Here is a 24567-nt window from a genome sequence, read left to right as displayed (position 1 = left end):
GAATATTTTCAATGACTAATTACAGTTTAAGTATTTAAGTATTTATTTACAGGACTAATCACATCTTATTTGTTTAGCTGCTTTTGGAACATCTGGAGGCCATTTCTCCAGACCCCAATGACTTGCTGCATGAGCTGCTGCAGGACCTGGGAGACGTCCCTGATGTGGAGGCATTGCTCGGTACCATCAAACATACTTTTATTTATATGAAGAACTAGTTAATCGCAACTTGGCTACAGTGTGTTTATCAGTTTTATATGCGGTGGTGCTTTATTTCAGGTGAAGGAGCATTAGACCCAAATGACCCAAATAGAGAAAGTGCTCTGAGCCAGCTGGGGAAGACAGAGATCTCCCTCACCCTAACCAGCAAGTTTGAGCTGCTGGAGGGGGATGACAAAGACTTGAAGACTCTCATGACAAAGTAAGTTTATTTTTGGAGGATGAAGAGACAAAATGCTTCATGCAGAGTCTGTTGTTAAGCTTGTCCTATATTGCAAATTGATGTTACATTTCTTTGAGTTCTTGAGATATGAGAGTTATTAAATAATCTTAATGCACATGCAGTCATGATCCATTCTTAGAGGTGTCTTTACCCTGATTGCTGTGACGCACTCTACTAAACATTTCTTAACACAGTGTGTTTCTTTGTGACTATCACTCAATAGCACATCTTTGTTGTGTTTGTCGTCTCTGTTTCCTGGTCTACTATCATTTCCTGTCTGAAAAGGAAGGGGTTTGGTGGTCAGGGTTATCTAGCCTAAAAAAATATCCGTCTGTTTGCTGAAAGAGAGTTGGTCTTTTCCTTATGTTGTAGCATGCATATTTTTAACTAACAAGTAAATGTGAGTGTAGAATTTCTCTTCTCTGAGTTGCTATGTGATAAAATAGTTTGTACTTGCATAATGTGTTTTAGGCCAACCAATTGAGTACCATATGGAAAATAATTTATTTATTTTTTTAAAACAACTTGTTGGGATTTTCCAAATGTTTAATGAAATGGTTTGTCATCTTATAAATATATATGAATGGACTTTATTAATTAAGGAGATCTTATGATTGAAGGTGGGGAATGATTATTCAGTTTTACTTAAATTGATTTTATGACACATGTTAAAGCTTGAAAACTAACACCACTTTTCACAGCAAGCTTTTTTTTTTCTACTAGTGGTTAACAACTTCATTTTTTGTTTTGACGTCTGTAAAATATAAAAAAAAAAAGAGTTCTCGATGATTTATTATTTTTTTTCATGTGTCATTAGGACAAAAAAACTAATAGTGGATGTGATTCGGATTCAAGCTGGAGAGACTTTGCCTGAAATTCTTGAAACCCCAGCCACTGCACCACAGGTGATATTGTTTTTTACTGTTTTCTGACCAATGTTCAACTGTTTTTTTTTTTTTTTTTTTTTTTTTTTTTTTTAATGAATGTATCAAAAACAATTATGGTGTTTGTTTGCACCCTAATGACTTATTATTATTTATGCACTTACATTCCATTCACGAAGGAGTCGGAGCATGCTAAGATTGCAGCACACCGGGCAGTCCAGGATGCTCAGATGCCAGAGGGTCTGAAGAGCAGCCCAGCAGTACTGGAGGACAGCCAGCTGCCTCTCGAGCAGAAGAAAAGGAAGATTCTGAGGAATCTCCGTAACCTGGAGCAGGCTGGCCTTGTCACTGCCAATAACAAATACCAAGACCTCATCAACGACATATCAAAGGTTCATAAGCAGCACTTTCTCTCCCCACATAGAAAGACCTTCATCTCTAACTTGTAAGAATTATAGTGTTTTAGCTTCTGAGTTTATAAAATACTTTAAATGACAGGACATTCGCTACCAAAGACGCTACAGGCATAGGAGGAAGGCCGAGCTCGTGAAGCTCCAGCAGACCCTGACAGCACTCAACTCAAAAACTGCCTTCTACCAGGAGCAGATGAACTATTACGATACCTACATCAAGACCTGCCTGGATAACCTCAACCGGAAGTGAGTTGTCCCTTCAGTTTTTATAACGTGTTAGAAGGAAGGCTTTACAAAGTTCTTGGGATTGTTTGTATAAAATCTTCTGGTTACCTGTCCTGGATGGGGCAAAGTAAATAATAGTATATACGTTATAATCTATTAATGTGTTTTGTGTGTCCAGAAATTCACGCAGGTCTATAAAACTGGACAGCAAAGGAGATGATAAGGGTAGTAAGAAGTGGAAGCCCCAGTCTCTGAAGTACACCGCAGCGAGGCTGCATGAGAAGGGAGTCATCCTGGAGATAGAAGGACTTCAGACCAACCAGTGAGTTGAGCTGTCCGCCACTTTAGACGACTAACAAAAAGGCCTGGGGCATTAAATGTTACTCTTAACCACTGGTCAGATATTGCACGTATGCTATGTGTAGTGACATTTTTAAAAAGTAACTGATTAAGTAAAATATAAAATCACTTCCTGAATCATTTTATATTGATTAACTTATGATCAACTGGCTAATTGCTGCAGCTCTATTCACAAGTTTTCAGTTCAGTGAATTAAACCTGAGAGGAAATGTGGGGCCTTTGTATATATAGTAAATCAAAGGGCAAAAATCTGGAAATGGGAATGACTGTTGCTAAACTGGCAAACAGATACACAGCTCAGATCTGAAAAACAGACAAAAGGAGCTGATTTGAGTTCTGAGTTTCTCCAAAGTAATGTGTGTACATTATATTGTTTTTTTCCTGTGGTGTGTTATCACTTTTGTTATTATTAAGCCCATTTGACTCATCTCTCTCTTAGGTTCAAGAATGTCATGTTTGACATTTCACCCACTGAGGAAGTTGGGGATTTTGAAGTGAAGGCCAAGTTTATGGGAGTTGAGATGGAAAAAGTCCAGCTTCATTTCCAGGTAATCATTTCCCAAATGTGTCAGAATTTCATAAAAGCAGCTCACTGGTCAGCACTAAAACGTGATGACAGATGGTTCCATCCCGTTTCCATCTCCTTCCTTGGACAACTAACAGGAACTATTATGGAAATGGAGCAAATATTTTCCAATAAAGAGCTAATGCAACCAGACAGACACTACAGTAATTGATTAATAAGTTATGTTGCACATAAACCTGGCAAATTTCTACCACAACTGCTTCAATAAGTTTATTTGAGCTCCTCATTGTATGTGTTGTACGTTTTGTCTAGGACCTCCTTCAGCTGCAGTACGAAGGCGTGGCCGTCATGAAGATGTTTGACAAAGCCAAAGTGAACGTCAACTTGCTCATTTTCCTCCTAAACAAAAAATTTTATGGAAAGTAAAGAACAAGAGGAGGATTGTAACAGGCTTGCAGGAGGAACCGTATTTTGCCTTCTGATAGTTGTTTGTAAAAGAAAATGAATGTTGTCAAACACATCGGACTGTGCAGGATAGTGTGTAATTATAATTCGATGGATCACACCAAAATGAAATGTTCAGTTAAATGCATCTTCTGTATTTTCCCACGTGGTGATTGTAAATTTAATGTATTTTTAAAGCCATAAATTGTTATGGTTAAAAAAGTAAAAAACACTGTTATTGTTACATTGTATGTTGGAAAAACTTTAAGGTTTTGGGAATATCAGACAAAGCAGTAATGTCTGGCTGCATGGCTAAATGAAATACTGTAGTGCCTTTTAATGAAACTGTTTAAAGTCAGGCTTTAATAAAACATTTTAAAAAGCTACAACTGATGTATTTTAATATGTATTAGCAGTAAATAAGTAATTTTTAATTCTTGAACATTGCATAATAAATTACAAATTCAAAATATTAACTTTTTTGTCATCTCATCATCTCATGTATCACTTTTTTCATTTGTTTTTGTTTGTTTGTTTTTTGTTTTTTCTAGTAGCATCTACTTTGAGGGAAAATATTTTTCTCTGGGTGACTTTTCTCTGTGATGGGGAGGAGACGCTGTTGAGGGAGGATGAGGAGGCGGAGTATCCACGCTGCTTTGTTAATGACATGTTTGATGTTAGAAAAAAAAAAGAAAAAAAAAAAAGAAGTGAGTCTTCTGACAAACAGATGATTTCAACGAACTTGGAGGTGAATAGTACTTAGAAGCTAAAGCCTGCACTAAAACCATGGCTCACCTGCCGGTAGGGTTGTTCATACTGTTTTCTCTCCAGAGCTCAGCACTCGCCTCCCAAAATGGTAAGCTGCTTTCTTCTAGCATGATTGTGTATAACCTGTAAACTATTACAGAGTATGGGATGTGAGTACAGTTTGTGTTTTGCTGAGCTTTACAAATGCAACATAAGGCAATGTTTAGACTATTCCTATCACCCTTTGATTGATAAAATGTGGAGTCTTTAAATTTAAACAGCTGCTTTAACTTAAGGACACTATATCCCATAAGTTCCCTGATGTTGAGCTATAGCCAGAAACTGTGTAAATTGCATTTTATGTAGCAATAGCCCTACAGGTTAAAGTGTAGTGTATAGAACATACCCAGTTGGTAACCTTAGATGAACTGCTACACCAACGCTATAGTCTTTAAAATAGTTCAAATCAGCTCTGCTCAGACATTCAATGTGCAATGTTAAAGCCTCAGTAATCCAAAAATATAAGTTAAATAGAGATAAATGAAAGTAAAGTTTGATGATAATGATGCTTACCATACGGTAAGTAATATTTTAATAGCAGGAGTATTGTATTTATTTAAGCACAAATACTTCCAATGCAAGTCATCATGGAAGATTATTAAAGGTCACCAGTTTTTTTTTTTTTTTTTTTTTTTTTTTTTTTTTTTTTTACTTCTGCTGCGGCTCCTGATTATCTCTCTGCTGCCTGGGAAGCTTAAGATAAACTAAAATAACATCCAACACTACAAACTTTATTAAAACTTTCTCACTTGTTTTTGGACTAAAGTAACAGTCTCTAAAAAAAACCGTACTAGACATAAGTGTAATTGTAACCCTATAAATAGTTTGAGAATTTGATGTTCTGCTGTTTTTCCTCTGTGTTCCCTTTAAAGTTTCAGTGTTCCTCCCGCGCACGTTTGCTGGTCACTTTGTGGTAGTCACTGAGGAGCCTGCAGACTACCTCGACCTGTCTATGTTGGACAGCTTGTGGGATGACATGGAGTCAGGCTCAGGGTCAGAGCAGGAGCCGGTGAAAAGACATGGCCACCACGGGCCACACCGTCATCCCCGTAAGCAGTATTTCGTCTCAGAGGAAGCTAAAGTTTTTCTCCAGGGACCCCTGACAACAAGCTTTGTCCCGTCTGTTTACACCCTTGTCTTCATAATCGGCGTCCCTCTCAACCTTGTTGCCATGGTGATGTTTGTCCATCACATTCGGCCCAGAAAACCAGCAGTGATCTACATGCTGAACCTGGCCTGCTCTGACCTGCTTTTCGGTCTGCTCCTTCCCTTCAAGATTGCCTACCATTACCATGGCAACAACTGGATCTATGGCCCTTTAATGTGCAGAGTCGTCACTGCGGCCTTCTACTGCAACATGTACTGCTCTGTCCTGCTCATGACGTGCATCAGCATCGACCGTTTCCTGGCTGTGGTTTACCCCATGAACTCGCTGACGTGGCGCAGCCCTCAGACAGCCTCAGCTGCGTGCGCTGCCATGTGGCTGTTAGCCCTCGGAGGAGTGTCCCCTCTGCTGATCTCAGGACAGACCGTTTATTTGCCAGACCTCGGCATCACCACCTGCCATGATGTGCAGGACGTAGAAAAGCTACAGGCCTACTATCTTTACTTCTTCCCCATCTATTCTGCAGCTTTCTTCTTCATCCCTCTTCTCTTCACTGTTGTCTGTTACGTACGTATCATCCAGGCCCTGGCAGCAGCCAATGTAGAGAACCGCTCCAGGAAGACTCGGGCCGTGGTGATGGCCATGATTGTGCTGGTGGTGTTCGTGGTCTGCTTTACCCCCACCAACATCATCCTGATGATCCACTATATTCAACACTCCCACGGTTCCAGTGACCATTCCTACCAGGCCTACCTGCTCTCCATGTGTGTGGGCAGCCTCAGCTGCTGTCTGGACCCAGTCCTGTATTACTTTGCCTCCTCTCAGTGCCAGAAGCAGGTGTCAGCGCTGCTCAAATGTAGGCGGCTGGCACGGGCAGAGAGCAGCTCGGCAACACAAAGTATGAAAACCAGCGGGCGGACGGACAGCAGCAGGTTGTGCAAGATGGAGAGTGCTCAGACTGGCCTGGGAGGCCATTACAGCAGGCTGGTGGCTGAAGTACATGAACATGAGGAGACTTTGCGCACACCAACAGTATAATACATCACTGTGTATTTGAGTCATTACTAAGGAAAGGTTTTGAAAGGATCAATGAAATTTGAAAGTTTTTGTTGGGTGTGGCCATGGTGCTTCGTAATTCTGCATTTATTTACACTGAGGTTAAATTAGCTTAATGGATGTATCCTTATCCTTGTTTACATTAAAAGCTCACATTTCGCTATTTTGTATCATAAAACACGTCCACCACTGTGTCATGCCAGTGTGTGATATGTTGAATTAATTTCACCTTGACATCGGTAACAAAAAACTTTCTCAGCCATTCTTTTGTTTCATATTCTTGTTTTCAATGAATCATAGGAAATAAACAGTGAATAATAGTTTTAATCAGAAACACATTGCGTGTGATGAAGACAGCACATGACTGTAAGAAAAAAATTGCAGTTTTCTCAAAGCGGTTTTTGTTATTAAATTCAGTAATATCATCTGATAAAGGTTTTTTTAACTAAACACGAAAAATCACCCATGGAATCATAACCAATGCATGAATAGCAAAGACTGTGGTAAAGCACGTACAAGTCAAACTACATTATACATGTTTCTTAATATAAAAGTGTAGTACATCTTGTTTTTTTTTTTTTGTTTGTTTGTTTTTTTATTGCTGCTCACTCTGTATTCTCCTTGTCGTCTGGGCACAGCTCTGAAACACAAGACAACAGAAACACAATAATGTTCACTGCATAAGGCTGTAATCTATTAACATACAACATCTCCACCTTGTGGCAGCTTATGTAAGTTGACATGACCAGTAAAGACCTAGATTCACAGGTCCAGGTTTTTTCCTTTTAGGGACAGTCAGTCCAGATTACTAAAAAGTCACTGACCTATTTTGTCATTGTAGACATGGAAGTTCTCTGGAAAGTTCAGACACCCAAGTTGTTTCTTGAAAACTTCAACGTCTTTGGGAACTGTTTTCCCTGTCCTCGCTGAAGAGAAGGGAGCATTAAAAAGAAGTACGCACATTTGAAACTGGGTGGGTCGATGAGGACTGGACTTACTGAACTGCAGGATGTATCGACCAGTGACATCCCCATTTCGAAAGGTGTCGGTCCACAGCAGGCAATCGGGGCAGGTCTGTAGAATATGACCTTTATGGTCTGACAGATTCTCTTTAAAAAATCAAGCGGAAAGCAGAGGAACTAATCATTATGTGTTATTATTTATATGTAGAACTGTTGGTGTGAAAATTCATGCTGAAGACCCATGCTACTTCTCTTCTTCCTGTGTTATTTACATTCTATACATCTGCTATTCACTTACTGCAAAATGTGGTGGAAACTCCTGAGACTGTAGCATTTACCTCCCCAAAGATACACCGATTACTACGAAAAAAGTTGTCACAGATGAGATTTTGACAAAATAAAAATTGAACAAACAATCTGAAAAGTTAGAGCTGTTTAAGAAATTCTTTTTTTCAAAATCCCCAAACCTACAAGCAGTAATCCCCCCATCTCAATGTCACAGCTTGACTGTCAGAGGTGGGGGACAAGTCTATCCACGAGCTTTTCAGAGACTCCAGTGCCTTGTGGTAGGGCTTAGGGTCACCAGCTCCCATCACATACACCCATTTCCCAAACACCTGCATGTAAAAAAAAAAAAAAACATATAAACATATATATATAAATTGTATTTAACAAACAAAAGAGCTAAAACAGAAAAAAGCAACCTACCAGTTTAGGGTCCTCTGGCATAAAAGGTTTGACCAGGTCCTTACAGTCAGGAGCAGATGCAGCACTGAGACATGTGAGACACAATAAAACTACAAGAACAAGCAGAGCCATGTTCACACAGAGAGATGAGGACGAAATAGAGAGACAGCAGCACTGTGGAGGATGTTCCCGAACCTGCAACAAAAATCTACTGAAAGAGCTGATTCATTTTCCCTCTGGAGTTTCACAAAAAAAAAAAAAAAAAAAAAAAGTCCTAATGTGGGGGAGGAGAGGGTTTCTCCATGCTCAAATGCACCTCTGAGGGTTTTCTAATGACCCTGCAGAGGCATGCAGGTTTCTTTTGCTCAGCAATGAATGGTCAATGTAGAAGTCCTCTGTTGCCCATGAAAGAACTCAGGCAAAGTGCCACGACTTGTCTTGGACTGTAGAGACATTTAAAAGAACCTGAAACAGCTTTTCAGCAGTAGAGCGAAGGTTATTTCCGTGTTGAGTCCTTGTGGCGACAGTTTAAACATCTGATGTCTTCTTTCTCCCCCTAACTGCGGTGTTTCCCAGCAACGGTCTTTGCTGGTGTTTGTGGGAACAGTGGTGCATTTTAGAAAAACAGTTTTATGAAGCTTAAAATCTCAACATATGGGGCAGAAGAGTGTTAGGCAACTCTTATTGCATTTAAAAAAGGATGAAAGAAATGCCCCCCCCCCCGGCCTTTTCTGAATAAGTGTAGAAATAAATGACTCAGACACCATAGAAAGGGGAAACTGAAGGCGGTTTTTATTTACCAGTGGAGGCATTAAAGGAGACATTTAAGACTACACATTACTGAACGCAGACGTGACGCCAGCAGGCCTTGAACGACAAATAAAAAGTTATTTCACAACACTAGACTACTTCATTCTGATCAACACTTTTTAGTGGATGTTAATCTGGATGTGTTTGGGTGCGGAAAGGCTGGTCGCAGAGGCTACGTCACCTCTGTGCTCCGCTCAACTATTCCGTCTCATTTTCTGTGTTCTCTACAGCAGGTGAAGCCGTTTCTCTGCTGTCTGGACACAGATCTGAAATCACGAGAAACAAAGAATCGCAGAATGAAGACAGTTTTACTTTGATATTTGAATTGGGTACCAGCTGAGACGATGGCTGACCTGTGCCTACAAAATGGTACTCTGGGGGGAATTTAAGACATGCCGCCTGCTTCTTGAAGGTCTCTAATTCAGATGGCTCCAGATTGCCGGTCCGTGCTTTAAAAGAGAAGTCAGATAAACAAAAGAGGAGGGTGAAGAGGTGTGGGAGAGAGGATGAAAAATAGAGACAAGGAGTAGAATTCCAAAATGCTGACAAGGATATTGTAACTCAAATAGGCCACGAGGAAAAACAGCAAACTTACTAAAGAGGAAAAGGTATCGGCCCTTGGACTCGCCATCCGGGAGGAGGGTGGTGTCTTCAGACAGGAGGCAGTCGGAGCAGGTCTCATAGAACTTCCCATCATGATAAGAAGTATGACCATTGATGTTAACTGTGGAACAGTGATTTTTATATTACCCCCCCCAAAAAAAAGAAAGAAAAGAAAAAAGTGCAACATTAATATAAAGTCATTCTTCAGGCAGTATATCTGGAGGCTTGTGTGACTGTTTTCTTTTAAAACCAACCCACTCATGTTATGTGATTAGCCCCCAAGTAACATTACACAGTCCTAGAGAAAGTCAGTCAGGATATAAAAATATGAATATTTCTAAATGCATACAAGTGGTGTGACTGGTTATTCCTGAGACGGTGGCATTGGCTAAACCTTGAAGGCATGTATTGTTTCTGTAACGAGAGAAAACAAGAAAAAGGAGCAAGAATCTGCATCAGCCTTTCAATATAGACTGTAACTGTAAACAATCAGCTCTAGATAATTTTATCACTTGCATGCGAGAGAAAATGGAACATAATATGATATACAGTGGAGATGGATTAAGAGGGTCCTTACAGGCGGTCGGCCCAGTACAGGGTGATGACTCCACTGTCTGAGGAAGCCGTCAGTTCCACCCAGGAGCTGCTCACCAACACCAGGTCATTCTTGAGGCCAGACTCATCCCATGACCCCACATGTAGCACCCACTTTCCATAGATCTACCCGTCAAGGAGGAAAAGAAACCACACACCTCAGTTATTGGGCTGCTTTTCTACATTAGGGTGTGATCACACTATATTATCCTATATAACATTTGCCCTAAAGTCTGTGATGAAGAATAATGGTATTTAAAGATCAAGCTTCGTCATTTGTTTTGCCTGACATCAATGATCATCTACTGAAAATGGTCATGGAAACACATTTGGAAGGAGGTAAAAAAAAAAGAAAAAAAAAAGAATGGACATTTGAACATAGTGTACTTGGCACTGGGCAACTGAGTCTAATTCAATACCAGGGTGAACAGCCCAATATTGGTACATCATTAGCAAAGAACTGATATTGAATTAAAATTTACATAGCATCACAGTTGTTTTTCTGACCAGACTGCTATACAGGACAGTTGATAACCAAAGGCACGTTTTTAGACCTTGAAGCCAACTTGCCAAAAACAACATCAAAAAATAACAAATACAGTTTCAGTTCCTTCCTATCACACTGTAGCACACTTTAATGAAAGTCAAGTTAACTCCAAAATAAAACTCTAGTTGATTATAGTAACACATAGTACTGCACTGCAGAGCCTCATGACATACGACCGGCTCAAAACAAATGACCACTGATACTCACAGGACTGTGGCTGTCCAGCACCAGAGGCTTAACCAGCTCTTTACAGTCTGGTTCAGATGCGGCACCCAGGGAGGCGAGAGCCAGCAGAGCAACAAGCAGCTGGGCAGCCATGGCTCGAAACAGCAGGCAGCCAGATATCAGCACTAATGTCAGGGATCCTGCCAGCTAGAGCCTCCTCAAACGAACCAGGGGAGGTGCTCTGTAACAGTGGGCTGGACCACACACACACACACACACACACACACACACACACACACATACACACACACACACACACACACCTGTTTTTTATTACATGGTGGGTCCCCACGACTGGGATAGTCCTCGTGGGATACATCCTTTGGTTTAGTGATGTGATTTTAACTGCTAAATTCATTTAATTATTTCCATGATGAAACTGACTTAAAAAATGGAAACACTCACCATAAATTTTTGACCTGACTTCTGCTGACCCATGGGTACCATACCTGACTTTTGGCCCTTGCAGGGGACCAGACATATTATGGATATATGGATGTATTCTGGACCAGATTTCTCATGACAAGCATCTACAGTGGGTACGGAAAGTATTCAGACCCCTTTAAATTTTTCACTCTTTGTGTCATTGCAGCCATTTGCCAAAATCAAAAAAGTTCATTTTATTTCTCATTAATGTACACTCAGCACCCCATCTTGACAGAAAAAACCAGAAATGTAGAAATTTTTGCAAATTTATTAAAAAAGAAAAACTGAAATATCACATGGTCATAAGTATTCAGACCCTGTGCTCAGTATTGAGTAGAAGCACCCTTTTGAGCTAGTACAGCCATGAGTCTTCTTGGGAATGATGCAACAAGTTTTTCACACCTGGATTTGGGGATCCTCTGCCATTCTTCCTTGCAGATCCTCTCCAGTTCTGTCAGGTTGGATGGTGAACGTTGGTGGACAGCCATTTTCAGGTCTCTCCAGAGATGCTCAGTTGGGTTTAGGTCAGGGCTCTGGCTGGGCTAGTCAAGAACGGTCACAGAGTTGTTCCGAAGCCACTCCTTTGTTATTTTAGCTGTGTGCTTAGGGTCATTGTCCTGTTGAAAGGTGAACCTTCGGCCCAGTCTGAGTCCTGAGCAGTCCTGAGCACTCTGGAAGAGGTTTTCTTCCAGGATATCTCTGTACTTGGCCGCATTCATCTTTACTTCAATTGCAACCAGTCGTCCTGTCCCTGCAGCTGAAAAACACCCCCACAACATGATGCTCCCACCACCATGTTTCACTGTAGGGATTGTATTGGGCAGGTGATGAGCAGTGCCTGGTTTTCTCCACACATACCGCTTAGAATTAACGCCAAAAAGTTCAATCTTGGTCTCATCAGACCAGAGAATCTTATTTCTCATAGTCTGAGAGTCCTTCATGTGTTTTTTGGCAAACTCTATGCGGGCTTTCATGTGTCTTGCACTGAGGAGAGGCTTCCGTCGGGCCTCTCTGCCATAAAGCCCCAACTGGTGGAGGGCTGCAGTGATAGTTGACTTTGTGGAACTTTCTCCCATCTCCCTACTGCATCTCTGGAGCTCAGCCACAGTGATCTTTGGGTTCTTCTTTACCTCTCTCACCAAGGTTCTTCTCCCACGATTGCTCAGTTTGGCTGGACGGCCAGGTCTAGGAAGAGTTCTGGTCGTCCCAAACTTTTTCCATTTGAGGATTATGGAGGCCACTGTGCTCTTAGGAACCTTGAGTGCTGCAGAAATTCTTTTGTAACCTTGGCCAGATCTGTGACTTGCCACAATTCTGTCTCTGAGCTCCTTGGGCAGTTCATTCAACCTCATGATTCTCATTTGCTCTGACATGCACTGTGAGCTGTAAGGTCTTATATAGACAGGTGTGTGCCTTTCCTAATCAAGTCCAATCAGTTTAATTAAACACAGCTGGACTCCAATGAAGGCGCAGAACCATCTCAAGGAGGATCAGAAGAAATGTGGACAGCATGTGAGTCAAATATGAGTGTCACTGCAAAGGGTCTGAATACTTATGACCATGTGATATTTCAGTTTTTCTTTTTTAATAAATTTGCAAAAATTTCTACATTTCTGGTTTTTTCTGTCAAGATGGGGTGCTGAGTGTACATTAATGAGAAATAAAATGAACTTTTTTGATTTTGGCAAATGGCTGCAATGACACAAAGAGTGAAAAATTTAAAGGGGTCTGAATACTTTCCGTACCCACTGTACATAACCTATGTTGTATTGAAAGATTAATAATGGATTGTATTAGCACTGAATCATATGATCCAAACTGCCAGCATTAATCTTTTGTCCAAAATACAATTGGATCTATATAGTATTACATTAATGTTGGGCAAACAAAATTAATTAGGTAATAGGTAATAGTAATAAAAATAATGGTTGATTTCTCTGGTCTCTGTAAAAGTTAAGATTCGTAGATGAGACATGTTTAACATTATTTCCAAAATGTAATGTGATTATATAGTCTAAATGTCAATTTATTTCTCATTTTGCATTTTTATTTTCTGTTGCTTCACTTTTATATTTGTTTTTCTTAATTTGATTGTATGCATATTTTAAATAAAATTATTTCAAAATTGAATTCAATGATTGTTTTGAGTCTACAGTTTGGGGGGAAAAAAAATTTTGACTGTGTCTTGCTTTCAGATAATAGCCGGTGCATTTTGTTCCCATTGATGAAACTTTACGATTACACACATGAAGGGAGGACTCGAAGGGAGAATTAAGTTTAGGAGGCATGCTAAAATATTAAATGAAGCGTTCTGCAGCATTGTTAATTCAGACACTGGATACAGAATACTTGCGAGCATTTAAGAGTTATTTGCAACCCAGAACATGTTAGTCTTCGCAGAGGACACCAATGATTATACAATGATGCCTTTTGCAGCAGTACAGTACAGTTACCAGCAGAGAGAATATTTACAACCACAGAAAAATCAACTGTGTACATTTAATTTAATTACAGTAACTTACCGTGACTTAGCTCTGCTTAATATTTAGCAACAAAGAAACAATAACATTAAATCCTCCCTAAACTTCTGAAAAATATATAAGCAGAAACTGTGATTCATCCTTAAAAAATGCATAGCTGTTATGGATGCTATACTGAGTTAGAGCCTAAGCTTTAAAACTAACATGAAAATTAATATATATAGACAGCTCTGTGGTTTTCATGTTGGTTATACCTCTAACTATAAATGCAGTCTGCACAGGCAAAACACAAATCTGAAACTGAACATAGACATTCAGCACTATTTATTGTTTGAATGGTCAATGACACACCTGTCAGTCACATGTTCTTTGGACTTTGGCTCATGAAAAATGGGTGGGTTCAAACAAAAGGTGAAATCTTCTAAGTTGTGTATCAGACCCAGATGTAAATACCTGGAAATGTAAGCTGAAATGTCTCATATTCATCTTTTGATGTCAATTATCATGTTATTTTAAATGTTAATTGTTTAAATTAATAAATAGTAAGTACAATAGTAAGTACAATAGTACAATAGTAAGTAAATTTAACAATTACATCCATACATCTCCTAGAATTATAATTTTTTTATTTCTAATTTTAAAATGTGTGGTTTTAATCTGCTATAAAATGAAATAATAGTGATTACATGGGTCCCCTTGCTGATTTTATGCAAATTAATTTTATGTCACAAAAAAAAAAAGTGAGCAAACTATAATATTCATTAAATATAAAGTTTTCTCATATGCTCACTTTCACACTTTGTCAGGAAAATAGGCCACACTTGCAATACCATCCATGACCAGTAAGAGCGAAACACAAATGTCTGGAAAATCTATCCTCTGGGGTCCAATGTTCTTTTCTAAAATAAACTGCACTAGGCATACCAGGAGGCTGTTTTCTGTTGTTGCAATGCTTGTGCCCGTGGGGACCGAGACTTGGTCAACTGGTTCCCACAGTGTGAGTCATATGTCAGGTGGTCCCCACCTGAATAGAAAAACGAAAGCACACACACACACACACACACACACACAGACACACCTAGAGAGGAAGAGCAGTTCATTCTTCACATCTTGTGGCTTGTGTCCTATATGTTGTTACGTAACAGGTAGCTGAAATTTGTTACATAACAGCCAGTCTAAATAGCAGGACCCCTGCATCTTTCACCATGTCAACACCCCCTTTGCACAGTCACTCACATAGTCTGAAGCCTTTGTTACGTATTGTAACCCAAGGCACTATGAACTGGTCCTAATGGGTTGTCACTTCTTCGTGCCTGCGCACTGAAGAGAAATTCGTCTATGCCCACCTGGTGTAGGCTCCCTTGCCTGAACCGAGTGTCTCAATGACGTCCACAGCTCTCAGATATAAGCGCCGGTTCGCACAAGTCTGGAGGGACCAGACGGCCCCGCAGCCCAGAGGGCTGCGCTCAATTCAAAGAACATTGGGTATACGTAACCAACACTGTTCCCTCTGGACTGCCGCTAATGGGTCATGGCAATAGCCAGAGATACATGCCTCACTGGGCCCTGCAACCCACGAGTCAGAAACAGGAATTGCAACAGACCCGAGGCGAAGCAAGCGCCAGGTGCCATTTACAAGCACCGGCATAATAAAGAACTGAGCCTTAAACCAAGTCACTCCTCTAACACAGATAACGGACGGATGGCTGCCCCCACTAAGGATCACGGTGAGGCCTGTGAGAAGAGGGAGTGTGCTGCTTAGCATGTTCGCTGATTCTCGGCGGCATCTGCGCTGCTCTGTGTGGGGAAGGCATGTGAGACATATCTGGCTGCTTTATGATTGGAAGGGGTTGGCTGAGCTACAAAGGAATACCTGGCCGACAAGGGGATGTAAACATGTTTATTTAACACTGCACCATAAACATGATACACACATTCCTCAGACCATATATCACACACATTCCCCACGCACCGTCAAAGCCTCCGCTGCTTGCGGGGAGGTTCGGGTGGACCATGAGCAGGCTAGTCTAGGCGCCTTTGACCTGAACAGTGATACCAGGCTCTGTTCCCATGCCGGACCAGACAAGGGTGACAAGGTCGACACCGGTGCCTTTGGCGGGCTCTGACGCCACAGGGAGATCATGGCCAGACCAGTACACGGCATGGCGCCTACAGAGGATTGTACTGGCCAAACCTGGCATCCTGGAGCAGGCTGTGCCTGCTCAGGAAGGTCAGGGAGCTTTCATCTGTTAAGTGCCATCATGATGATGTCAGGAGGGTCCTGTTGGAGCTGGGCCGTAGAGGCGTAGGCCACTCTGCTAGCATCCTAGTGGCAGACCATTACACTGGCTTCCCACTGGGGAGAGGACAGAGTGAGGGGCTCTTCAGTGAGAGGTCAAGCAAGGAAGCCAGGTCGACTAAGAGGTCCAAGGCCAGTTCCAAAATGGGCTGAAAATCATCATCCCAGCCGGGGGGGGGGGGGGGGGGGGGACCGTAGGAGCGAAGGCATAGCCAACACTCTTCAGCGCCAATAATGAAGAAATCTAATCTGGTGAAGCTTCGTGGGCCATAGCTGCTCCCATTAGCGATAGCCCAGAGGGCTGAGCCCCAATGAGACAGAACACACACGTAAACACACTGATGTCCACTCTCCTTATCACTTATTTCAACAGCCTGAACTACTTTTTGAACACACTCAGTATGGACCCTAGTCCCTTTGACATCGAGTAGCTTTTTGTTTTCTCCGGACATACATAACACATACTCCCTCTCTTCTTCCTGTGAAACAGTTCATACAGTACATTCATAATTCAGATTTATTTTTGCAAAAAAACACACCAAAATGGTAACTGTCATCACTGGGTGAATTTAAAGCCTGCGTACAAAATTATATGTTTGGTCTTCAAAATAAGTTACTGGAGTAAAATTATGTAGCCAATAGGTAAAATTATATAACATATAAGATTAATACTGTGGTAATGTTAATATTTTTTTAATCTAAGCAGTTATTTGTAATATGATTGTGGTTAAAAGTAGCCAATACAACATAAGTGATTAAATACTACTGGTTGATGAAATGATAATGGTTAAAAAATATAAAATTTTTTATAAATAAATGCAGTAGTGACTACTCATACATTCATACAGAAGAGCTGTTTGATGCTTTGGTTGGAGTAGATGATGATGAATAAGGCAATGAATATAAGTGATAATACATAAGATCTAAATAACTGTTCATATATTTTTCTAAATTCTACTTAGTATGGTTCTCGTGCATAGTGTGAATTTTATGTGGCCGACCATCCAAAGCATGTGAAACAAGTGACCTTGTATAACCTGCTTGTGTTTGTGCAGTAAACTTAAGAAACCTTTGTGAGTCTGTGTGCACTGTGGTTGTGTGAAAAGTACTTTGTGTGTCTGCCGGCAAGATCCTTTGGCAAAAACCAGGGGACAGCGAGCTGACAGCCATAGCTGTGGGAACCAGGTTGGCTCGAAAGAATGAGCAGAATGAAACAGTAAACACAGATAACTCTGGACAAAATTATTGGGAAATTGTATGTGGCACCAACAGGTTGCGCCAAAACCACAACAGGCCTTATAGGGACAAATGTTTTGATTCAAACAGGTTTGGGGAATGCACTTGTGAGCAAAACATTTGCCACAATTATTTTTGGCCAGCAAGAAAAACAGCATGAATTACAGACCACAGTCAAATTTGCAATCAGAAATGAAACTATTGCTATTCTAATTAGGATAGCAATGAAGCTTCTGTGTCAAGACTCTGCCAAATCCTAAGAAGACCTCTGCTTGAGTATAGAGAAGCTATTTTGTTCAGTGAGATGGTGAAACATGGTGCATTCAAGGTCAGGGTCCCATCCTCAACAAGTTTGCAAATTTGATTTCTTCAAAGCAAATTTAGTAGTGGAATACACTGGGTATGTGGATATCTTTTTCTGTAGATTACATGAAAACACTGGTGTTGCGGGAGAATAGGAATAAAATGGGGATAAATATTTGATATATACATGCTGTTTATTGCAGACAGCATAGCGGTGCTCCGGTTAGCACTGTTGCCTCACAGCAAAAACATTCCCGGTTCAACCCTGGGGTCTGTGTGGGATTTCTCCAAGTACCTTTAAAGACATGCAGGTTGGGATTAGGTTAATTGGTGATTCTAAATTGGCCGCAGGTATGTGTGTGATTGTGATTGTCTCCGACTCGTGATCTGCCCAGGGTGTACCCCACCACTCACCCAATGTCAGCTGAGATTGGTTCTAGCCCATTGCGACCCATGAGTTGTACTAAGTGGTATAAAGAATGAAAAGATGAATGTTTGTATGCAATAAAGACTATTTGTGATGGTACATCATTATATGGTACAAGAGAAATATTGTGTTCTTTGCGGTTCTGCGACTATATCTGATGAATTACTGCTTATGTAAGTGATACATGGTTGTTTTATGACAGACAGAGATACATGTAGACACACAATATGCAGACATCACACTGTCTGACAGAAACAGTGTTGTGAAAACAGTGATCCTCCCGGTGACCTACCTGTTACGAGCCAGCTCCTCTAACCTGACGCTACTACTTCCTGTCATAAGGTGGATGCCAGCAAACCTGGAATTAGGCTCAGTTGCAAAAACATCTTCTTCTTGTCTTACAGTAACTTCGACAATCACGCAGTACAATACAGGCTGAACAACTTAGAGCCATGACTTCCTTCCTTGTCTATATATATATAGTTCTCACTAATGAAAAGAGAGGAGACTTTGACTAAGGGAAGAGAAGCTTTATACCAGCATATTCAAAACCCATGAAATACTTCTCTGTGTATTTACAAAAACATAATACAAGAATAAAAAAGAGAAAATGAACACGTCACAAATGGAATCCCACATACTGCCACAAAACAGAAAACATGAGCCAATTTACAAATGCATCTTCTTGTACTCCCAGTTATGGCTTCAATCTAACACGAAAACAAAATAAAACATCTCTGTTCAGTTAGGATGGTGCATCATCAGTCCATTGCTCCCTTTTGTGATAATTCTCTCCAGATTGTTCTTTAAATAATAATAATGACAATAATATCAAATACACATACAAGACAGAGGAGCTACATTTGTGAGCTGTACATTTTGCAGTAATGGAGGGGAGAGGATAAGGTTCTCAGGCATATTGACCTTTTGTACATGGTGATAATATATCTTGGGCAGTGAAAAAAAAGTTTAAAACATTGCTTAAAAACAAGCTTATTCTAGCTTTCTGTACCAACCAACCTTTCATATCCCACTGAGATCACAGTTTATCCGGATGACAATTAAGCAGGAGTGACCAAAGTGACTTTATAAGCTTGTGTCTTACAGTTTACCATCCATTTTCTTGTTTTCTTTCACTGTAGCATTGTATTGTCCAGAAATGTGGGCCATTGGAAACTAATAAATCCTTTATCTGGAACCATGAAGAACGGCATTAGCACACAGAAGCAACAAATGATAAAACAACAGGTTGTGTCCCCTATTGTTAGATAATGTTGTGTTAATGATTCAGATCAATTATGTTTTGCTGTCGCCGTCTTAAACTTTGGTCCATCCAATGCAGTCACCAGAAGGTAAAATTCTCCAAAAGGAGAAACCAGTCAAATTGCAACAAAGTTTCTCTGACAAAACAATAAAATGCACAAATTCAATGTGCTCTGGCGTTTTGTTTCTTCAATCTCAGTTGGTCTGATATGACCAGCAGCTTTTGATTGCTAAATGTTAGCTAATGTAATGCTAATACAAACCTTAGCAATACAATGGGCATTAGTAAGTCAGTTTGACTGACTTCATGACTCTTTTTACTTTTGTTGCTGTGGCATCATGTTGTAGCATGTACCATTATCCTGTAATTGTCACTTGTAGCAACAGTGTCTACTGCTCAACAAGTTACACAGTCTCGTTTTGTCCTGTAACAAAACTCTTTTTGACTCTTCCAAATGCAGATATTTCAGTTTTTGCTGGAGCTTTTCTGTATAATTTGATTAAAGTCTGAACCAGGAGTTGAATTTGACCTGCACATCCTTTGCCTCACCAGCTCCTGCAAACATGTGATCGATGTAAAGCAAAATGAAAAGATCTTCCATTATCCATGTGTGCGGCTGACATTAGGAATGGAATTTAAAATAAAAACCTAGATTCATAGTATAAAACATAAAAGAAATTGTAATGCGAGTGGTCCTAGTGATTTACATAACCACAAAAAGACTTTACAAATATCTGCACAAGCCTCAAATATACCCAATGGCAATATGATTGTAATGTCTCTTCAATTCTCTTACAGCAACAATTTGTCAATAAAAGACAAAATATATTTGATGTTACAACCAGTTAGATTCAATTTATCTCTTTAAATCCTTGGAAATTTAAGGTTAAGGATTAATAGGATATTGGCCTTTTGTTTTTTGGGCATCAGCTCCGTGACAGGATGCAAAAGGCAGAAACAGCTGTCTGTGACTGAAGTGTGTGCACAGTCTCATACGCACAGTATGCAAATATACAAAGAGTTCTCCTCTGGGTTGTTTCAATTTGGTTCCTTTGTACAGTGTCATCGTTGCAGAGGAAGAACTGATGAATGTAGCAGAGTCACCACTTAGAACAGAGAAACCATGGAGGGGGTTGGTGGGGGTAGTAGAAGGGTGGGGGTGGTAGAAGGACTGAGTCAGGGGCAACTGTCCTGTCCACTGTCCTAGATGGCATCACGTCCGATCTCTCTGCTTTTCACCAATCCACAAGAGCTTACTGAGTGACCGAAGGGACCTGCACCCCAAACCATCACACGCTCATTGTCATGTTTGGAGAATACTGCAGAGATAAGACGGAGACAAATAGGTAGGTGTGACTTTTTTTTTTGTGTGAGTTAACACTTTCTAAAACTACTATTCTGAATTAGAAATCCCTCAAAATGATAAGGATTATATCATATAAGTTCTGTGAATGTGGTCACCTCTCAAGTGTTAAAGGTGCAGTAAGATTTTTTGGGAAATATGTTCATCTGGCAGTTGCTTAACTCTCATAAGATCACTAATTCAAACATTATACCTTGTTTGTTTCATCTTAAATTACTTCCTGGAGTACTGCTGTCACAATAAAGTTGCCAGACAAACACTGGAAAGTCACTGCTCCTGGCCACCAGCACAACCCCTGTAAAGCTACAGTTTCATCTTTACACACTTCTCTTTCTGTACAGAATAGAAAAACCAGATATAATGTCTTTAGTGGACTTAAGATATGCTACTAAATGTTCCCCTGCTTTCCTATCTTTATCCTAAGTGGCCGCTGACTGTAGCTTCATATTTACTACACATATTTACTACAAAAGCCTTACTATTTTTGGAACCTACTCTCCAACTTAATTCGATGGCTGTTCTCAGTACAAGACACATAAGATCCCTCTAATGATTTTATATAGCAGAGGAAAATTGACTTACACTTTCATTTTGAAAGGGGTTAAGGAAGTTTCCTCCCATCTCTCCATCCTCCCTGGGGGTTCCTGGCTGGTTACTCATACTTAAGTTACCAGGAGAGTTCTGTACAAGAGTTAAGTAAAACACAGCTTATTAGGAACTGAACGCTACTAAAGCTGCAAACACCAGGCGTGCGATTGTAAACTGGAGATTCAAAGTAGATAAATATATTCTCTTACTTTAGGGAGACTGTCCATATCACCTGACCCTGACAGAGGGAACACAAGTGCAAAAATAACACACATCAAAATGATGAATTACATTTGTGTTTTTATTGGACAATGGAACAAATAACATAACCAGAAATGTAGTGTCACTAAAAGCTACTTGTTCCTGTACCTAATGATCCATTCATGTGATGGGGTTCCATACCAGCCATTCCCCCTAATGGACCGTCGCCACCTGCACCCATAGGGAACTGAGCCGAGCACACACAAGAGGCAATGATATATCAGTAACAACATTTGCCATCAACAAAATAACAAAAAGCACAAACAGAAAGAGATATATCCCCTTAACACTAACCCGCCCACACACTTAAGCTCACAGAGGGAAAAACTGTCTCACATTTGGTCGGCTTCCACCTGGAGGGACTGTGTTTATCATAGTGTACATGTTGTCGCCAGAGTTGGTTGAATCTGACATAACAAACAGAGAAACAATAACAGGATAAAAAGGCCAAACAAATGCATACACGTATGCACACAAATGGACAAACACACATATACAGAGCTTACCTGCTGGACTTGGCATTATCGGGGTCCCCGGTGGACCCCCTCCTCCTGGAGGTCCCTGAAATTACAGTTCTGGTTTAGATTCATTCAGGAATGAATCATTTACAGCATGCACAACCTGAGCAAAAGTTTAAACTCATGCATGCTGCACCTACCACATAACTTCCTGGAGATGCAGAAGAATAAGGAGTCTGCAGAAACGCAAAAAGGAAATCATGAAAGAAAGGAAGTAACTGTTAAACCTTCTGTTGGGTGTCTTTGTTAGTGTACTTACTGAATTGGAGTTGGGAGGATTTGGCCAGGGTCTACCCCCACCAGGTCCCCTGCAATACACAAACACACGCTTTAGTTGCCTGCTTTTGGAAAGCTTCTTTGTTTCCGGTTCATTTGGGCAGAGTTGGCAACAACAAGCTCTTTTAATGCCAGAGAGAGGTGATGGGAACAAGTAAAAAACACACAAAAAGAAGCCAAAATTGGGGAAATCCAACTCTCAGCTCTACTTCCAGACTTTTTAAGAGTCAAGAACATACAGTGAAGTTGTAATTAAAAGCTACATAAAAATGGCTGAGAGCATCCACTGTAGTGAGAGTAAAGTACATTTAGTTTAATGTTGTCTGTGTGAGTGAACAAAGTCTGGGGATGTTATTTACATCTTAAGGAAGAGAACGCACAACAGGCACTCTGAATGCCTGTCTCTGCAGGTGTGTGCGTGGAGATTATATTACTCACATGTTCATGCCAGGCATCCCAGGACCTACCAGGGCATTCAGTGGTGGTCGCATCCCACCTCCATAGTTCTTAAAAAAAAACCATAAAGACAGCAAACCATCCTCACCATAGTATCTATCACAACCAACATTTTCTAAATATCTCCACAAATCACCTGGTTCCATACCTGCGGCCCCAGCGGTACCATGCCTCTCGGTGGAGTCATCCGCTGCATTGGTCCGCCCATATTTGGATGTCCTGAGGGAAACAGAAAACAGGCCAAACTATAATCAGCCAGGGTGCAGTTTCTGAGATGATGAGGCCAGTGTGTCTAGCACCAAACATTATGTAACATCTCCATGATTTTCTCATTCTAATGTTGATCTGAACAGTAACTGAACATCCTGAATCTTTTATCCTATGCATAATTTATACATTGTCTGGAGAAGTGCGTAGTTTGTGTAAATGGAGTTATACTTAAAGCAAAAAAAGAGATATTTTATTATCAACAAATCCCACAGAAAGACTAAAATAACAATGAATTCCTCCTAACCTCATTGTAACCACAAACGGATATACAGTAGCTTATGCCTCCATATCAATTAACTTCACAATCTTTCACTGTATATCTTTTTATTTACACTAATGCTGTGGTGTAACAAACAGCAATGCCAGCCTGTTCACAACTTTAATTCACATTGAAAAAATGTGAAATTCACATGAAGAAATTCACATTATTTGATTTATTTCATAATGTTTTGGTTTCATGGTCCCCAGAGAATAATCCTACTGATTTTGGTGACCCTCCGACCAATCTTCTCCTGCCAAAGTGAAATGTCTTGATGGCTACCACACAGATTCCCATGAAATTTGGCACAGATCAACCATAGACCTCAGCTAATGAATCCTAATGGACTTTTCCTCAAGTGCACCCATGATCACATGCCTGTGATTTTGAATGAATTCATCTTCTTAACACCTGCTAGATGGACTGACAAATTTTAGTGCAGATACGTTCCTCCGCAAGATATAGTGGAATATAATGATGATGCCTTGGCTTTTCATGCAGTGCCATCATGAGGACAAAATATGAATTAGTCCAATAATTGCAGAACTAAAGTCCCATCTGCTTCATCGGTACTTTGAGTTTAGTCATACAAACATTAACAGCAAGACACTAAAATAAGACAATAAATAAAATGTTAAAATCAGCATTTTGGTGTGGTCATTATGAGCATGTTGACATGCCAAACTCAGCATTTCACTCACTGCTGTGGCTCAGTTCCAGCGTACAGAATCACTAATGTGTATGTGGACTTTTGGGATGAACTGAGATTAGATAAGATAAACCCTATGACAGTAACTCTATCAGCATGCAGCTCCACAGGAAATACCTTTAGATAATATCACAACACTAATATAATTCTTTAATAAATGGGTTGCTCACTGCACATGTGCTATAATATGTCATGTCTCTGTTCGTGAATACCAATGTATCTGTGTGTACCTTGCTGTCTTGTGGGGTCCATTCCGCTGGGTAACATAGGCTGGCTACCTGGGACTCCTCCAAGTCCCTACAGAAGAAAGAGGATCACTGTTACACAGACACTGTCCATTTCTTACATCCACACTTCTGTTTTCTGCCTGCAGGGGTCAGTGCGGCTCCTACCTGATTGGGTAATCTGAGGGGTGGTCTTGGTCCTCCAGGGTAACGAGGTGACATGAATGGCTGGGAAAAAAAAAAAAAAAAGTATAACTGCAGGTTAAATCATTTGGGGTTAAACACTGTGCTTTAAAAACATTTTAAAGCACAGTATCTACATATTTCAAATTTTGATTAAGTTAAGAGAAGGATCTTCAAGACAACTCAAAAATCATGACAAAATATCTGGTCAAAGCCAAATTATAGTCCCGATTTTATAACCCTTTTCACATAGACAAAATTGGTGTAAAAACTGTGTGGAGCACTATGGGAAGTTTTTTTTTTCACTTTCTGAAACAGGAAACCAACCAGTACTA

At 40.3% G+C, this 24567-nt stretch overlaps 4 protein-coding genes across 5 annotated transcripts in view; 2 read left to right on the top strand and 2 right to left on the bottom strand.

The window, feature by feature from the left end:
* iqgap2 (IQ motif containing GTPase activating protein 2) overlaps positions 1-3770 on the top strand; it is a 30425-nt gene extending 26655 nt beyond the window's left edge. Inside the window, exons 31-38 of the mRNA XM_026320749.1 lie at positions 78-180; positions 280-421; positions 1260-1347; positions 1506-1718; positions 1825-1985; positions 2143-2286; positions 2764-2872; positions 3163-3770. Coding sequence (XP_026176534.1) covers positions 78-180; positions 280-421; positions 1260-1347; positions 1506-1718; positions 1825-1985; positions 2143-2286; positions 2764-2872; positions 3163-3276 — 1074 coding nt within the window. The 3' untranslated portion in view covers positions 3277-3770. The remainder of the gene's footprint in view (positions 1-77; positions 181-279; positions 422-1259; positions 1348-1505; positions 1719-1824; positions 1986-2142; positions 2287-2763; positions 2873-3162) is intronic.
* Positions 3771-4014: 244 nt separating this feature from the next.
* On the top strand, positions 4015-7381 carry f2r (coagulation factor II (thrombin) receptor). Its single transcript, XM_026320750.1, has 2 exons — positions 4015-4150; positions 4974-7381. Exons 1-2 carry the CDS (start codon positions 4081-4083, stop codon positions 6242-6244), a joined length of 1341 nt encoding a protein of 446 aa, XP_026176535.1. The 5' UTR covers positions 4015-4080; the 3' UTR covers positions 6245-7381.
* Positions 7382-8679: 1298 nt separating this feature from the next.
* LOC113138387 (uncharacterized) lies at positions 8680-10911 on the bottom strand. The gene is made up of 6 exons (XM_026320753.1): positions 10673-10911; positions 9902-10044; positions 9674-9738; positions 9317-9445; positions 9075-9170; positions 8680-8987 (listed from the first exon to the last, which is right to left on the bottom strand). The coding sequence occupies exons 1-6, from the start codon at positions 10781-10783 to the stop codon at positions 8920-8922; spliced, it is 612 nt and encodes a 203-aa protein (XP_026176538.1). The 5' UTR covers positions 10784-10911; the 3' UTR covers positions 8680-8919.
* Positions 10912-18376: 7465 nt separating this feature from the next.
* Positions 18377-24567, bottom strand: part of ssbp2a (single stranded DNA binding protein 2a) — a 45954-nt gene continuing 39763 nt past the window's right edge. For both annotated transcript variants that reach the window (XM_026321490.1, XM_026321491.2), the window contains exons 6-17: positions 24218-24277; positions 24056-24122; positions 22736-22806; positions 22570-22637; positions 22115-22163; positions 21996-22031; positions 21844-21898; positions 21674-21744; positions 21446-21524; positions 21286-21314; positions 21071-21169; positions 18377-20444 (exon numbers count right to left, since the gene is read on the bottom strand). In XM_026321490.1, the coding sequence (XP_026177275.1) occupies positions 20415-20444; positions 21071-21169; positions 21286-21314; positions 21446-21524; positions 21674-21744; positions 21844-21898; positions 21996-22031; positions 22115-22163; positions 22570-22637; positions 22736-22806; positions 24056-24122; positions 24218-24277 (714 nt within the window). In that variant the 3' untranslated portion in view covers positions 18377-20414. The remainder of the gene's footprint in view (positions 20445-21070; positions 21170-21285; positions 21315-21445; positions 21525-21673; positions 21745-21843; positions 21899-21995; positions 22032-22114; positions 22164-22569; positions 22638-22735; positions 22807-24055; positions 24123-24217; positions 24278-24567) is intronic.

Source organism: Mastacembelus armatus, chromosome 9 (genome assembly GCF_900324485.2).
Source record: "Mastacembelus armatus chromosome 9, fMasArm1.2, whole genome shotgun sequence".
Taxonomy (NCBI): Eukaryota; Metazoa; Chordata; class Actinopteri; order Synbranchiformes; family Mastacembelidae; genus Mastacembelus; species Mastacembelus armatus.
Note: the sequence above shows the minus strand (reverse complement) of the source record. Positions and strands in the feature narration are given on the sequence as shown.

Coding starts and splice junctions, on each gene's coding strand:
- f2r (XM_026320750.1), top strand. CDS start 4,081: ATGGCTCACCTGCCGGTAGGGTTGTTCATACTGTTTTCTCTCCAGAGC. Junction 4,151..4,973: donor AGCACTCGCCTCCCAAAATG/GTAAGCTGCTTT, acceptor TTCCCTTTAAAG/TTTCAGTGTTCCTCCCGCGC.
- LOC113138387 (XM_026320753.1), bottom strand. CDS start 10,783: ATGGCTGCCCAGCTGCTTGTTGCTCTGCTGGCTCTCGCCTCCCTGGGT. Junction 9,739..9,901: donor CTGTACTGGGCCGACCGCCT/GTAAGGACCCTC, acceptor CTCTCGTTACAG/AAACAATACATGCCTTCAAG. Junction 9,171..9,316: donor CCGATACCTTTTCCTCTTTA/GTAAGTTTGCTG, acceptor TCTCTTTTAAAG/CACGGACCGGCAATCTGGAG.